At 37.3% G+C, this 18,072-nt stretch overlaps 1 protein-coding gene across 1 annotated transcript in view; it reads right to left on the bottom strand.

Moving 5' to 3' along the window:
- Positions 1 to 18,072, bottom strand: part of AGMO (alkylglycerol monooxygenase) — a 186,204-nt gene that overhangs the window by 102,502 nt on the left and 65,630 nt on the right. The window contains exons 4-5 of the mRNA XM_063420842.1: positions 7,392 to 7,495; positions 2,122 to 2,217 (exon numbers count right to left, since the gene is read on the bottom strand). Of these exons, the coding sequence (XP_063276912.1) occupies positions 2,122 to 2,217; positions 7,392 to 7,495 (200 nt within the window). The remainder of the gene's footprint in view (positions 1 to 2,121; positions 2,218 to 7,391; positions 7,496 to 18,072) is intronic.

Here is an 18,072-nt window from a genome sequence, read left to right as displayed (position 1 = left end):
GCTTTTACAGCAAGGGCCAGCAGCACTTACTGAGACTGGATGCTGTTTGCTATAGAATCTCAGGCTACAGCCCAGAACAAACTTTTTATGTTAGTAAACTGACAGAAACAGAGACTTGAAGAAAGGATTTTCATATTAACAAAATCTGTGTAAGATAATTAGGATCATTAAAATTCAGAAAAAGATTGTTTGGAAGAAAAAGCAGCAATAGCTTTAAACAGTAAAATTGCAATAGTTGTTGCAAAGAAAACCCAACGTAACGGTGAAGCATCACATTAATTTCACAAAAAATATAGGGTAACATAAACCTGAATGGCTGATACCATTTCCCTTCCTTTCCTTACTTTTTTCTGTCAATGCCTTGCCCATGAGAGCAGGAAATCTGCTAATACGTGGTGTAACCCTATTTCTATTTTGACATAATTTTTGACCTTAGAGCATGACTTCAACATATTTCAACCAATTTCAGCTGTGCTTTAAAATCAACAATATCAACATTAAGAATAACTTCCCTTGTAAGCAAAGTTCTATGAGTGGATCAACTGGATTAATACAAAAGGTTCATTGTTTTTCTACCAGGACAATAATTTAATAGTAAGGGGTGCTTATCTTTTCATTGAGACTGAAATTCATTCTTGTTTAGACTAGTGTCTGAACTTGGCACATTGCACATATGCTATGGAAATTCCTTTTAAGCCCTATGAAGGATTTAGCACTTTAGAGGGATGTAGGCAGTTCATAGGCCCCTGAAACTCACTTTAGAAACTTTATACGCACACTGTGGCACCAGTACTGAGAATCATTGAGTTACTTCAACACAGTAGAATATTAGAAACCTCATCCAAGGTAAAGATGCCTTCAAACACCAGAGAAGACATAGATGAAGCATATCATGATTTTTTTAGAGGCAAAGCACACTAAAACTAATCTCAAGAACCTAAAGCACAGTCAAAGAAACTTTGCTACCATATGAGGCCTAGCATTCATTTGGTATAGTTTCAAAGACTGCACGAATTTTTCAAAGTATTTTAAAAAGCTTAAATGTGTATTGCTTGAGTTTATGCCACTTCTGGTGATGTGTGTGACATTTTATCTAAGCCTTCCCTATTTACGTGGTATTTTAGATCATCAGACATTTGTTAATGATTTTAGAAATGTGTCCAACAGAAACAAAATGTCAACAAGCAAAATTTGCTATTGGTCCACTATAATTATCTTATTTTTAATTTTTTAAATTCTTTTTTTAATGAAATGCACATAAAAGATAAAAGAAAAATCTGCAGTTTAAACAACATAATAACCTGAAATGGCAGATCAAGAAAATAAAGTACCTTTCCCAAAGAACTGTCCTATATATTGCATCATGAAATTAGAGAGGAAAAGGCATCTGTCTGGGCAGAATAAACAAAGGAGCAAATGTCATAGAAATAATTAGCCCACAGCCCACCTGGGGCTATGGAGAAATATGCTACTGACTTATAACATAAAGGACCTTTAAATACCTCTATTGTAACACAAGGAAGAAGGCAAAGGCCATTGAACTACCTAAGAAGTGTGGGAAACATCTTGTTAATTACAGTGTGTTATTAACCATGTATGTATGTAAACTAGATATGGTCTATGCAATCACAAAACAGAAATGAAGAGGTGAAATCATAAACAAATAGCCATCAGATAATCATAGAGCATTTTTCATCTGAGAATTGCTTGCAGTAAGAAAGAAACAATATCTGAATTTAGCTGCAACTCTAAATGATCTCTAAGAAGCATCAGCTTTTGGGTATTTTTTCCTAAAATATTTATTTTAGAAAAGAAATCAGTTTCAGTATCTACAAAAAATGTTTAATAAGCTGCAAGATAGGAAAATACAGTATTAAAATAGCAAAAGTTTTGGTTCCTTACAGTTACTATTTTTTTTTTAATCTAATTGGGACCAACTGGCCTCATTGCTTCTTATAAACTTAGCAATATATATTCAGAAAAAGGAATAAAAATGAACAGATGTTTCTCCTTAAAGAAGTCAGACAAAGATTTTTCTTACACAATAAATCAGCTGCTAGTGGATTTCCAAGACACTGCTCCAGGCTAACTGTTTAGGTATGGCTTAAAAACCTGGTTTACCTCTGTATGTATCCAAAACTGGTAAAGCAGATTAAACTGTAAATGAACAGCAAACACCGAAGGGGGAATGAAAAGAGCCATGGGCAAGTTGAACATCTGAAAAATGAGAAAGAAAACATACATTACACATATAATTCTAAAATCATGATTATATAATGAAGTACTCTTAAGAGCTCAAAGCTCTGCATAATATACTTGCTTCTTCTAATACATCCATAATGCAGACATCACATAGCATAAACAGACAGTGAGTATTATGCTACTACTTGATGTGCTACAGCAAATGAGGCATAATTGATCCAAAAGTGATTTCCCACAAGCCAAACTGAGCTAGTAGAAAATTCAACATAAGAATTCATAAGCATAGATGCTTATGCTGTGTACTATATGGGGCAGATAGTAACATAGCCTTGACATTACGGGTTCCCATATAGGGAAGAATTATCACAGATTAAGCAAGGTGTGAATTTATAACACTATAGCTTTTCCATCCAAATTCCCTACATAAGCACCATGAGAGTAAGCTACCTGGCTTTCCAAGTTAATGATACTTCTCATCTTAACTTTCTCATGGCATCTCCCATATTGCTGAATCCTATAAATAGGCTAGCATGAAAAAAGTATCAGAAAACTGCTTACTTGGGAAATCCTGGTATCTTAGATACAGATGAAGTCCTAGGAATTTCACAATTAATTGCTCAACTGGCTGAGCAATAGAATAAAACGTCTAAGACCTTCATATATTAAAAGTCAGTCTGCTCTCTTCAGAAAAAGGCTTATGTTTCTCTTTTCCCTTTTACCTGACATAGTGTTATATCACCTGCATTGAAAAGTTAATACTTCTCTAAAATACAGAGATTCTTCTTAAATGAAATAGTAGCAGAGATGTCTTCAAAACTTTACATCTCTTTAGCACTAAGGGAATATTTGTTTGGCCAACAAGAGCTCCCTGTAAAGCACAGGAAAATCAGAAAAAAATGCATTTCCAAATTACTATTGTTCTTTTCACAAAAATCAAATCTTTTAACACCCAAGAAGGCAGTCCAGTAGCCATGACAAGCATCATTCCTGGACCAGGAATTCCTTTAGCATGCAAAACTAGTATTCTCTCAGTTTTATTCAAAAAGCCTGCCTAATAGATAAGAAGTCACACCAAGGCTGTGAAACAACTGCACTTCCACCCCAGTGATGTGACTGATGCTCTCAACAAAATCGCCACAGACATATCTCACTGTAAGAAATCAATTGAAGACTAGGACCTTGCAATATCAGCTTAGTGTGCTGGCTTCAACACCAGACAATGTCTGAAACACTGGGACAAAACCCTGAAGCCATTGCAGTATCACCCTGTAGGGCTGCGACACCTGGGATTTCAAAATCTACTTTTAAAGGCTTTATGGATCACAGCTGCCCCACAAATTACCTATGGGGTGTTTCTGTTTCTGTCTCGGAAGCTGCTTTCCAAAAAGTAAAGGAATTAAAAGGTAGTAGAAGGGGACTAAGTTTCTGTCTAATGGCATGATAACAGCAGGATTTTTAAGAAAAGGAATTGAGAGGAAATTGATTTAAAAAAACCCAAAAAACAAAACCCCAAACCAGATGGTTTTCAGATTATTCATGGAGGTGGTTACAGGATTGAAAGCAGGGTTTAAAAATTATATGCTTTTCCCCTAAAAGTATCAGAAGCAATTTGGTGGTATTTACAGATGACTCAAAGCGGAAAGAAGGATCATCTTCATATTTATTTCCTAACTCAGTTTTCACAAGAGTACTAGGATTTCCCTGCTAAGTGGTGGGATGAAGGAAATTTTATACAAATCTATAGGTAAATTTGAAACTGTCAAAGAGAATGCTTTACTAAATGCCTCACGTTTTCTTGCAATGTAAGCTTTATTTTGCACAGGAAGGATTTTAAAGATCATTTACAGAAATGGAGTTCATAGGGAGAAATGAAAACTTCTCCCATACCAAGACTTGACTTTTCCTATTTGTGGTTCTACTGAAACAAGAAGAGCAATCTCAGGAAAAAAAATCATTAAATAGTTCTTTACTGGAAATGCCAATTCACCAAATCAAAAGATTTCATGGCAAGGTACCAGCTTTAACAAATATGTAGATGAAAACTTGGCTCCAGAATGGAATTTCTGGTCAAAACTGCAGGAAAACTTTTATCACACTGACAGATCTTTTCTCACTTGTGGATTCAGCAGCAGAGATTGGGAAAGTGCTACAGTAGCTGATGGGAAAAGCACCCAGAGAAGGGGTGCAGAGATGCTAGCATGTGAGGCTGCTGCACTGCAGCTGTTTGCCCTCATGCCACAGGCATTGCCCCTTTGGAAGGCCCTTTGCCCACTCTCCCATGTGGGCATCTCTACCTCTCTCCCTCCCATTTGTAGGTAAAGGCTTAGAACCACTTCCACTCCAGAAAGGGGGTGCACTGAAACTCCTGAGGTTTAGCAGGAGCGCTGAGTTTCCTGGGGTGTCTGGGGCCACCTGCTGATGTGGCTGCAGAGGGTCTGCATGGGGGGCATGGGGGCCTGCAGGACAGCTCTGACAGCAAGTTCATGTGGGCAGAAACTTGTGTGAGGACTCTTCAGGAGTTAAAGGCAAGGATAAAATACAAAAAATCAAAAAAGCCAACCCATTTTTTACAGATCCCAGACCTGGCATACTCCTCAGTAGACAAGAAGTGACTGACTGTGCTGAAAACTGTGTTACCTATTCCCTTTCCAGACCTGTATGTAGACTTTTCCACTGCTTTTATACAAAGGCATAGTTCAACAGTTTATCTAAATGTACAGTCTAGAGCTATCAAATTATTAAGGATTTAATGTTTGCAATTAAATCTTACCCTTAGAGGAAAGTTGAGAATGGTACTCAAAGCTTTATTAAATCACAGCTTTTCAAAGTATATTTGCAAATCTCTCACAACTGCACTTTGATTGTTTTGTCACTGATATATTAATTTATATAGCATTATCTTGATTTAGCTTGCTATTTTCGTCTTAAAAATGAATATACTTTTTTTGACATCTTTTTTCCCACTAAAGGAGCCTCAACAGTACCTCTCAGTCTTCACAGTAGATTTGCTTCTCTATGGCCCCTCCAGTGGAGAAACAGAAACACTGTGCATGCAAACATAAAGCACTATACATTTGGTTCCAAAATCAGGAGTACATCTCACACTACTGTCAAGAATGTTTTTCTATTCTCTTTCATTTCATATCTTCTCCATCATAGATTAACATGCTGATTTATTTATCTTATAATGTTTAACTTAAAACACAACAGAACAGTCACATAATCCCATGCCATCCACCATAAGTTTCTCACAGTCTCCACGAAACTGGATGTCAAACTCATTGAACAGTACAGTACACATTCAACAAGATCAGATCACTCTCAGGGATTAACTGAGGATTTCACTGAGGTTCAGCTTCAAGGCAGATCCATCCATGGTTCTGGACAAGACTGTCAGTCCAAAAAAATAGCAGTTCTGTAAGAATAGCAAGAATTGTGCTCATGCACAGTAAGGCATTGCAGAAAGAAAACTGGCGTATGTCTAAAAAGTTCAGGGAGGAGGCAAAGCAGTATTTACATTAACCATATGTTTTGGCTAATATCAAATATTTGGTGAAAAAAACCTGGCACACAAAAGTACCATGTATTCCCAGATTCATTTCCCTTTGCACAAAGCATGTGAATTTTAAATACACATATATTATTTGCCAAGTGGTATCAGTGTGGTCCTGAGGATGTTCTTTGGAATCCAAGGTGGCCAGAAATCTTGGTCTTCCGAGTATTTTATGGTCTCTGAGGTATCATCCTCAAAATTGTGCCAGCAGACAAAGTTCTTATATGCACACCCATATGTACACACAGGCTTTTTGTCTTTTTTGAATAATTGTTTTTGTTAAGCATTTGCACATATGGTCCCAATGGGTAAATGGGCAAAGGTTAAATCTTTAACATAGCAGTATTTACAGAGGAAGCAGAGTTCTCACAGACAGATATCTCTTCCACTATTGTTCATTACAATAATTTAAATTCTAGGTAATCTTGCTAATATCAGATAATTATTTTCTTAATAAATAAACAATAAGAATTTATATAGAAGATGTCAAGAAAAAGTTCTAAGAAACAGTACTGCTTCATGATTTTCAGAAGAAAATTTCTCTGGAACGTAGCACTGTAACTATTTTTATGTCCTGCATTAAAACCAGTTACATAGTACAGACTAAGTCCATGATCAGTTACATGAGCATAAATCCAGTTTACTTATGTTAATGGAGTAATACTGGATTTGCATGGGTGAATATATTCGCTTGAATTTGAGTCATTTGCTCACAGACTTTCTCTCTCATGGATAGAGAGATTGCCAAAGGACTGTGGATTTCCTTCACCACCCATATTATACCTCACTGGAGAATAAATATAATTATATAATTACATGTATTTATATATGTAAATACATTAAATATCTCTTTTGAACTCTAATTCTGAAAATTAAATTTTGAAGTTATTCAATTTTTAATAACACACAACCAGAGAAACTACAGTCTGATTGAAAAAAAAAACAAGCCAAAAGATAACATGAGGGCTCAGCTTAGGAAATTAGCAGTTACCCTGGGTACAGAAATAAAACCTAAATATTATGTTACATTTATGAATGCATTTGGAAATATACTTTTTAAAATCTGTATATAAATACTGAAGATGAACACATGGAAATACACATTTTAAAATCTATATTTAAATACTGAATATGTACACAGCTCACCACTGGAAATTAATTTTATCTGAAATAACACTAGGTAACATACAGCTCTTACCTACAGGGGTACTGATATGACATGAATGAGCAGAGACAAATAAATCACTTTGTATGTCCAAAGCAAATTTTAATGATGATTTTTCTCCCTGCTCCTTTTAGCTAGACAGACATATTCTGAAATAGCTGAATTATACTCTGCTCTTTTGTCATACTCATGTATGAACAACTGAATTCTACTAAAAAAGTTATAAAATAGAAATGCAGGGTTATATAATCAGCCTTAACATTTGTAGCTATTTACATGTTTGCTGTACAACATAAGTGAACATATTTTAAAACTTATGATTATCAGTTTTTTTCAGTTTCATCTTCTGTGCCTTCAGTGTCAAACATCTTTTTAAAAATTATGTTTTTCTTTGAAGGGAAATAAACACTATGTTTTCACTTTTACTGAACCTTGTTGATATTAACCTGTTTGTCAAATCTTGCAACTTACCCAGGAGGTGTATTTCTGCAGTACAGATTGTCTCAAGGCTGTGAATAAGTTGTAATCTTCTGAACTATGGTGTACTTGGTGTGCAGCCCACAGTATATTAACCTCTGCAAAACACAGAATTTCTAATGAGGTTTGCGCTAGAGAAGTAACATTTGTTTCCTGAGGCCTTTCTTTCTTAAGATGGAAGCAACTAATCCTCTAATTTGCACCTTGCTATTTTAGATTAACATGAAATAATAAAACCTAATGCTCAAAGCTGAGTTTGTGAAGGCAGGGTTACATGTCTGTCACTGCACACAAGTCAGTGTGAATTTCATGCTGAAGTAAGGCGAGGCTGTAGCACGAACTGAAATCATTGCTGGAAGAGCAGAAGGATGTGTGAGATGAGAACTAAACAGAAAGCCTCATCTGAGTTCTGGTAACATGAGTCAGTAGGAGCTCTGTACAGGATTCAGAGGGACAAAAACTGAGGATGCTCTCATACTTGCACTTGATATATTTAAAGACTAGCAGGAGACACAAAAATGTTCCAAAAATCTTATGCACCAAATTTAAACAAACAACTGGTCTGGTGTCAGCTTTTCTGCTTACATTTTTCTGAAATGCGTGAATCTTCAACCCACTCGTGCCACAGACCACAAAACAGAGCCACTGTGCGCCCACTAATGACAAATAGAAAAATAAACCAATGCTTGCTGGGAAGCCTTGAGCCAGCCAAAGGAGAGCAGTGGCTCTATTGTTACAGTTAAAAAAAAAAAAAAAAAGAAGCTGGAATAAGGGCAAAACCAGTGTCAGCCACATCCTCTGAAGGCATGACACCTCTAATGCACTGAAATGAAGAATACTTCAAAATCTTGATTATATTTCAAGGCATTTTCTCACTCAACTGCAGATCTGAGCAGCCTGTCTGCACTGTATCTGGCCAGTGTGAACTGGGATGCTAAAACAGAAATATTCATGGCCATCAGATATATAGCTATAAGAATTACCTTAATTACAGGAAAAAAAGGAAAAGCACATGGTCAATGCAGCCCAAATAACGCCTATATATCATAATCCTTAATTTAAGGTCTCATGTATCTCAAGAGATGAAGTATATACAAAGCCTCAGCTGATTACAGAAATTAAAAGTTGACTGGCTGTCTGCCAGCTGCACACTCCCATTGCCACTGACCTTGTTTCACCAGAGCCATTAGAGAAGTGCCTTTGGCAGATATTAGAATCACATTCAAAAAACGATTTTATAATGGCTGTCTAAAGTCCTGTAATTGTTTGCACCCAAGTTTACATCAAACAGTTTAGGTCTTGTGATTAACATGTACTTCCAACGTAAAGTAAGGCAAAAAAAATCCTCTTAATGAAACTGGAAGTACCCTTACCATTCAGAGGACTAGATAGTCTTGTAGCAGGAGGTAACAGTCTTGTACACTAGCAACTGGGACTTTCAAATCAAATTAATTTTGACAATTTGGTAATTAACATTTTTTAATTACCTCCAAGGCCTTAAAAATATTTAAAATAGCTGAAAGAAATCTGTAATTTCAACTATCAAAAAACACAACACTGAGTCTAAGAATTCTTTCTTCCTTAAATGCATTTTTTCCTGATGGAACAAGTGTTCACTATATCAATAATTAGTGATGTCTCTCAAAAAACCCCCAAAAACCCAACCAACCAACCTCATCTCAATGCATCTCTACCTAATAAACACACTAGGAAATGAATTATTCAGGTGAGCTTCAGTATTGAACAATAATTGGTGTTTGAAATGTTTCTTAAGACCTCGACAGAAGCTAAATGAGTGAAAAAAGCATCTGAAAAGGTGGAGGTTAAAGACCTGTCTCCTTAGTTGTTTTAAAAGCATTTACTTCCTATCACAAACTGTGTGTAACACAAGCCTCCACTCAATGAAGTACAGCTGTGCAAACAGGGTACAGTAACTGGATCTTTCTTCTTTCCCCCAGTCATTTTTCAGCATTATGAAAAGTTCAAGGAAGGGAATCTATGATGATTTTTACAGTCTACTTTCATTGTAGTTAAGGTCAAATGGTTTTCAAAACGAATTACTAAAAAGGCATTTTATTAGGATTCATTTTTCAGTTAAACTGCCTCTTACACAAGTATATAGAATAATGTAACCAAATATTGGTAAAATGTTAGTTATTCAGATGTGCGAGCCAGCTTAAATGTTCTATCATTCAAAAATGCACCACAGAAATATAAGGGACATAAACAAACAATTCTTCTACAAGTAATTCACCTGCTACAGCTATTTCTGACTTCTGTTATCATTAAGTAAATTAAATCCTGCTCCTTAATCCTATTGTTGATGACACCAATGGCACAGACTACATTAAATTCCCTTGAGAAATAGGCATATTCAATCAGAAAAAAAAAGTTGTATTGAAAATTAATCTGAAGAAACTGATAATCAAGAACTTTTTATTTGAAGCAGAAGAATAACATGAATGGGTGAAACAGTTCACCCCAAAACTCAGTCTGTAAGCATTAGTACATTAAAAATATTACAACCATAATTCCAAAAAAACATCTCTCAAATCTAAGAAACAGACCAAGCATTCTTCATGGAATAAAGCTGACTGCTCACCAACTGCCTGCAAGAGAAATAAAATTGTATGTGTCTAAAGAAGACTTGTGGTTTCACTTTTTCATTTCTAATGATGATAACTTGCAAGAAAATAAGAAAAATTATTTGAATGAGGATAAAACTACAAAAGACTCTCTAACACGACTTTTGCATATGTATTATTACATATTGACCAATAAAGAAAGCAAGACTCAGCCAATTCCAACACAGATTTTAAAAAACCAAAAAAATACAGAAAGTATTACTGCATTTTATAAAATTATCAAATCCTAATGTGAAGCCGCAGGAAAAAAGTAGGCGATGGAATTGGATAAGCCACTGAGACAATGCTCTAATGGAATTTTTGATGTTTCATAATTCAAATGTGACTGTTAAATACAATTTAAAAAACCAGATAACTTCAATACGCTTATACCCCCTATTTTTGATTGAAGAGAGTGAACTTCATGGAATCATCAGGCAATTCAGACAGGAGAGAACCACCAAAGGTCTCTACTCCAACCTCCTGCTCACAGCAGGACCAGCTGTAAGTGCCTGAGACTGAGTTGGGTCTCGAAAAACCTCTGCATCGGCTGCTATTATGAAGAACCACCTCTAAGTGAAGATAAAGGTAGCATTTCCGTTTCGTGTAGTTGTGAGGAAGGTTATACAAGTTATAACCCAGCACAGCAAGGGCCTCCTTTCCTATTGTTTTCCCCAACTTCCTGCTAATGGATGGAGACCTGACGAGCTATTCTCATCTGGGAAACGACAGCACAACTGCGTCTTGGTACTAGAGCTAATCATTGTTGAATGTATTACCCCTATTATTGTTGTTATTATTATTATTATTATTACCACCATCTACTGAATCAAATAATATTTTCATCCATCACCCAATTTAAGGAATCTGTATGTAATCCCAGCAGAGAATAAATGAGGCCATGTAGCTAGGTGATGAGGGAAAACTGGCACTACACAGAAATTGCTGAATGAAGGACAGGTTATGGTTTGGCCCCCAGTTTTCATTGTAGCTCTTTAATGATCATCTCTGTGATGTCTGTCTCTCTGATCTCAGAATCAGACTGCACTTGTTAAAATCGGTGGGCTCCAAGAAACTGAGAGGTTTGTATCCTACAACGTATTCCAAAGGAAAATGAAGATTGGTCATTTTGGCATTAGTTCAATGTATAAATAAATATTATTAGAAGAAAGAAAATGAGAATCTGAGGGAACTGGCCTGGAGAAGCACAGGCATTGAGGGAACTTACTAGTAGCCTTGTAACAGCAATGAAGTACTGGCTAATAAGAAGCTGAAGCTAGGCTTTTTTCAGCAGTCTCATTTAACTTTTTTTCTGGATTTTCCAAAATGAAGAAAGATTATTGATGTTATCCTTCTTTTGCACTTCTTCCTTCCTCCTCCTAATTAATTAATAAAATGTAATGTTTCACACAGTTTCAAAATCATATTGTTAAGGTGAGCAATGATTTTACTTGGGCTTAATTTTTTATTTAAAAATAATTTTTCATTACTAATCAAGTTCCTTTCTAAGAATCCCTAAGACAGATCCAATGCCTGGGCCATATTTCACTACTTCTGAAGTATTTCTTTTTTAGCAGTAGGAAACATTCATTGTGCACATAAGATTCCTCTTAAAAAGGTGTCAAAATGAGATTTTTTTTGTTGTTCATTTCAGTAATTTAATTCCCTGATTTCCATAGCCCAACACATTTTGATTAACGACAGGAGAAAACATGTATGCTAAAAAAACCCCTACAGTCATTTTAAGGAGTGATTTCAATGAAAACACCTATTTTATGAAATCCTCAGAATCAGTGAAATGCTAAAGATTTGATGAATCTAGAGTAAATAAAAAAGATTGGATATTAACTTTTAATTGAAATATGCATACAAGCTTTATAAGACCTGGATCTTAAGTAATATGGAAAAAAATACAGATGATGAATCATGTAAGTTTCCATTCTCTCACAGTAAACACTGACTGTATCTAGGAGAACAGGTGAAAGCTTCCCTTCAGCACCTACTTAGATTTAAACAGAGCCTTCAGTTTTGCTACCCTAGCCATCTTTTAGAACATGGCAGGATTGCATGGTCCTAACTGACCCCAGTGTGCAATCTGTTGGTTCCTAAAGCAGGTGTAACCCACAGGGCTTCAGAGGCAGGTACTCCGTGCAGCGTTCACCCACAAGCAATCAAAAAGGGATCATCTCCTGGGTCTACTTCTCTCTAGTCAGAATTAGTAGAAACCCCAGATTGACTGAGGAAAGAAAAATGGCCTGGAAGGTAGAAATGTCATTTCTACCTTTTCTATGCATTTCAACCCTACCTACAAAGATAAAAGAAAGGAAAAGACACAGTATTTAAATAATTTATTTGCCAAACTATTATGTTTTCTAATTCACTAAAAAATCCCAACTGTTTGATTACTCACTACCCTTCTGCCTTCTTCTAACTGATCTGTTCATAGAATCATAGAACCATAGATTATGCTAAATTGGAAGGGACCTACAAGGATTATCAAGTCCAACTCCTTGCCCGGCACAGAACAGTAGCAAGAATCACTCCATGTGTCTGAGAGCATTGCTGAAATGCTTCTTGAACTCTGTCAGGCTGGTGCTGTGACCACTTTCCTGGGGAGTCTGTTCCAGAGTCCGGCCACCCTCTGGGTGAAGAAACTTTTCCTAATATCCAACCTAAACCTTCCCTGATGCAGCTTTATGATGGTCACCAAAAAGAAGAGATCAGTCAGTGTCTATTTCTCCTCTTCCCCTCATGAGGAAGTTGTAACTGCAATGAGGTCTTAGCTCAGTCTCCTTTTCTCCAGCCTGAACAGACCAAGTAGCCTCAGCAGCTCCTAATATGGTTTTCCCTCAAGGCCCTTCACCATCTTTGTTGCCCTCCTTTGGACACTCTCTAACAGTTTAATGTCTCTTTTGTATTGTGGTACCCCACACTGCCCTGAGCACTCAAGGCAAGGCTGCTACAGCTCAGAGCAGAGCAGGACAATCCCCTCCCCTGCCTGGCCGTGATGCTGTGCCTCATGTCCCCCAGGACAGGCTTGGCCCTCCTGGCTGCCAGGGCACTGCTGGCCCATGTTCAACCTGACAATAACCAGGACTCCCAGGTCCCTTTCCCTGGCACTGCTCTCCAGCCTCTCATTCCCCAGTCTGTCCGTACATCCAGGGTTGTTCTGGTCCAGGTACAGAATCCACCACTTGTCCTCATTAAACTACCTGTACCTTGTGATTGCCCAGACCTTTCATTTGACAAGGTCTCTCTGCAGGGCCTCTGCCTTCAAGGGAGTCAACAGCTCTTCCCAATTTAGTGTACTATTGATGCTTTTTAAGAATTTAAGTAAGTCCCTTCTCATGTAGAGCTTTTTCACAGAATCCGATTGTTCAATTCTACACTTGCATTAGATGAGAAACCCCTGAGATATAGTACCACTTAAATTTTGCTACTGGAAAGAACAATTACCAGATTTTTTTAATAAAAGTTGGCTAAAAAACTGTATTTTGGGAACTATTTGGGATCCACCTTGCATAAAACCAGAAATCGAATAGATTAGCTATCATCTCCACAAGAAGAAGTAGATACGAACTGTGTGCAACTCTCCTGTTATGGTGTAGCCCCTCCTTTGTGACTCTTCTGCGCCAATTTTGCTTTATGTTTTTTGTTTTAGTGTTGTTCAGGCAGAGTTACAGGATAGGTGATTTGCCAAACGGCTCTGCTTCCTGCTTATTAGAAATATAATTCTTATAGGAAAAATTCTTTCCTTGGTTACGTTAGTGTTAGCACAGAGCTGTGCGGGTTTAATGAGAACAGGACTAGATCCAAGGAATTTATCTGGAAGGCTCTGCTATATACCACACACTAAGAAGCATGTACACAGGGAAATGTACACTTTTGTTGTTTGTTTGGTTTGGTTTTCGTTTTTTTCTTTTTAATAAAACACATTTTTCTTAAATTGTGGTTTCGGCCACAGTGAGTTTCAGCAGTTTGTATTCTAAACATAATCACATTTGTAAATCAAAAGACTGGCCATAAGGAGGTCTGAGTTCAAGTAGTGAACTAGACTTGATTTACTATAGACCTTCAAACAATTTTCTTAACCTTCTCATTTTTCTTGAGGAGCACCCATCTGTGCATGTACCTGACCCAGATCACTTCTCAGTCTAGGAAGTAGGAGTTCCACCACTGTTTATTAGCCATTGTTCATCAAGTTGGTGTGTCAGGAGAGGGGGAACAGAAGCATCTTTTCAGAAGCACAGATGCAGAAGCACCTTTTCAGCCTCAGTATTATCTAGTCCTCCATGGTCATTTTGCAATGAAATACTTATTGTGCTAGCCAGGTAATGCCAGGACAGGCAATCATACAAAAGTGTCACAAAGCCACTGTCAAAAGAAGATGATGGTACCAAGAGACACCCTGTGTCTATATAATAACAATCCAGCAGTTTAATTAGTACATTTCACTTTGTGTTCAGCCTCTGATCCTTCTGTGATGTGAGATGTGCTCTTTCTGAGCTTTAGTCAGGATTATCTGTTTTTCAGCCACCTTCTTATGTTACTCTATGTGGTCAGCAAACTATTTAGTGAGTGGGCTAACTTGTAATCAAGTAATACATGGTATACACTCCCATGGTTTGTAAGCCAAAAATTGGAGCAACCTTCTACAAAACCTGCCTCCAGAATGTGTGCACAAGCCAAAACCTCCTGCTTGATCTGCTGCCATACCAGTTGAAAACACAAATCTGCTCCCACACAAAAAAATCCACAATAAGATCTGCAAAACTTAAGATGCAGAATGGTCTGGGGAAACGTGGGAAGAATCAAGATAAGCCAAAGTATTACACATGCTACCCAGAATAAACAACAAGCCAGATCTTATCCCCTTCTAGCAATAATCCAGGGGACTGTGAATTATACTCAGATACACTTCTGGATCTGTAAAATATTTAAGTGATCATGTGGTTAGGAAAGCAGAGGCTGGCCAGGTCAAAAATAATAGTCCTCTCAACTCATACGTGCCTCATGTTATTTGCTGGCGTCCTCATAAGCATGGGACATCAATGGAAAGGCTAGAAAAAGCCACAGCATACCCAAAGATTTAGTCTCTCCTCGTAGAAGCAGTTCTCTTGGAAACTAAGCTGCATGAGTCAAACTCCATGCAGTATTGTTATATTCATGCAAACAGGAGTAATCTCAGTTATTACACTAGGACAGTGTTAACCCATGGCCTGCGAGCTTTTCATACAGTTTCCAGGAACTGAACAGTCTGTTTCCACATACACCATGGAATGCCACAAAGGAACGAAGGTTATCAGGTAAGACTCAGAAATAACAGTGACTCAGTCTCTGACTTCACTCCTAGTTCTAAGAGAAAATGAATGTTCATTCCCTTGTGCGAAAAGATACTGAGAAGATAAATTATCCAAAGCAATTTTAGCATGCAATTGTTGTAATTGGACACTTCCACAAAGAAAAATAGGAAAAATTCAAAAAATGAAGAAAAATACAGAAGGGATGAAGTTTTAGTACTGCGTATATTCTGAAAATAGTGGAACTTTTGCCAAGTCTTTCAGTCCAAAGCTGGTCTCACAAAAATTCTGCTACAACAAGTTGCCTGACCAGCCTGTTTCTCACACCTTCCTGAAGCCAATTTTCAAGTGCTCTACTTGTCTGGAGCTGCTCTGCAGCTGGTCAAAGCTTTGTTTCCCTGAGCTCTGGATGATCTCTGTAACAAAGACAGGAGTCTCTAGGCCATCAGGAATCATGGTGGCAGCAGCCTTGTGCTTTCACTTGTATCTTTCACGTGTGTAAGGCTTGATTCAGGTATTCTGTTTTCCAGTTGTTAAGGATTTCATAACAGATTCTTTATGTGTAAAAGTGTTAAAGCAGCAAAAAAGGTGCCATGGCAGTTTCAAGGATAACTAGACCATAGCATAAAATCCTCTTGGTGAGCCCAGTCCCAAGCCCTGACAAGCATTTCCCACAAATATTGGCCTCAAGTTCTTTCAAATACCCTTTCTTTAATGAGAGTTCCTACTGGTTATAGCAAGTTATCCACCTTATACTTCACAGCCTCCTGAGTGACACACCATATTTTAACTTCTGAAATTCGTTGGTGTAGAAACTTTTTGCAGCACTTCACTCTTTCTGCACCTTTTTTACTACAAAGAGGAGAATATGGCTCATTAATTTCACAACTCTAAATCATCGTGTTGGTGAAGTTACATTTATATATTAGAATAAAACCTATAACAAATTTCTGTGTAATGAAGATCCCCAGCAGCTGGTTCAAAATGACTTCTGTAGGTCTGTGCCACTTTATACAAGCTGCAGACTTGACTCAAGCTTCTCCCAGTATGGCCTATTACAGCACTGGCAGTCTTTAGCTCTGAGCACTTGCCAGTCTGTATATTATAACAATGTTACTGAATACTGAGCTCAAACTGGTATAAACATGTGACCCGCATTAACTGTGACAAAATTAGCACTGTATGCATTAGCCTGATGATAAAAAGAGAACTGAGACTAAATTAAATAAAATCTTAAAAGGAAAAAAACATTACTTCAAAAAACCTAAAAAACCCATTTTTTCTTCAATTCTTTCCATTTATTTTTTTTCTTTCCCCAAAAGAGTCTCAGCCACTGAAGTGTCAGCTTATGCAATTTGAGAACATATTCATCTTGGAGGATCTTAGAAGGAAATTGCTGAAATGAAATGGGGAAAAAAAAGAGAAGATAATTCTCCTTTTGTGTTTTTTTTTGTGGGAGAGTGGGGGTGAGAGCTCTCCTTCTCCTCTGTTCTGGGCTGTCTTTACAAAAGATTGATGTCCGGTGTCACTGTTAGGAAGTGCAAACTGTTCAGCTTCATTGCAATCTATGTCCTCATCCTCTTGCTCTGCAGGATACCACATACTTTGGCAGGCAATATTCAGAGGGGAAGCACTTTAATGGCAAGAATGGATACCAGTGAAACCTTTTCCCACAATGTTCAAAACTCTGAATGTGTATACATTAAAGCAACATAAAGCTGGAGGATATTAGGAAGAAAACAATAACTGATAGTAAATCAGACACATTAATCTTACTTTTTTGCCCCTCAGAACAATACATTCAAAAACTGGTAGGGAAATACACACACAAGTGTGAAAAAAGAGAAGGGGAAAAAAAAGGAAAAATATGAATTGGAATGATTTCAAGTCTTCCAAGCTAAAAGCATAAACATAAATATACTTTTTCAAAGGAAATAGCCATGGCCCCTTCATGTATCTTTTATCTTTTAGTCTGAATTCCTGTATTCATTTGGTTAGTAATTTTTTTCAAGCTACATACAGTAAGAATTAACACTGATAAGTCAATTTATTCTGGTATAAAAGAGGAATTGGCTCTCTACTTTTCTCTTCCAAAGTATTTTAAATGACTTATTAAGCCAGGTTCCTGAATGATAGATGCGTAGAAATGCAGACTAGATTTGCAAAAAATCTATAGACGTTTATGGAGATATTGCAAAAGCCTTGTGCTTGTTAAACAGTGGGAGTTCCATTGAATTTGGTAGCCATTGAGTTCATTTTTAGCGTATGTGATGTGTGCTAAAAGGGACCTGCACTTCCACAAACTACATCTGGACCAGTGTTTGGACTTTATGCTCCCATTCCTAAGAGCATATAGTTGACCATAGATCCTCTGTGTCCCTCAAGTAATTACCTATGTCTGCATCTGTTACGGAGGCTCTGGACACTATTAAGCATACTAACACTTTAGTAGCCTTTTTCATTTATCATTCTAACAAGAGGGACATGGAAGCCATTTAGACAGATTAGATAAAGAGAACAGAACACAGTCAACTGTCAAAGCAGGCAGCCTCAGTTTAAATGTGAGGAAGAAATGTGCAAGTTTTCCTCCACACTCCCCCAAGTTTGGATCTACCTGCCAGAGCACACCTGTAAGTGTCTCAGCTGGGATTATCTAGAGGATGCCTCTGGCACTAGAATGTTATCTTCAAGGTTTTGTCTCCCCTCACTCTCTGTCCTGTCTCTTCAGCAGGGAACAGACACGAGCGTAAA

This window comes from Prinia subflava, chromosome 1 (assembly GCF_021018805.1).
Source record: "Prinia subflava isolate CZ2003 ecotype Zambia chromosome 1, Cam_Psub_1.2, whole genome shotgun sequence".
Classification (NCBI taxonomy): domain Eukaryota; kingdom Metazoa; phylum Chordata; class Aves; order Passeriformes; family Cisticolidae; genus Prinia; species Prinia subflava.
Note: the sequence above shows the minus strand (reverse complement) of the source record. Positions and strands in the feature narration are given on the sequence as shown.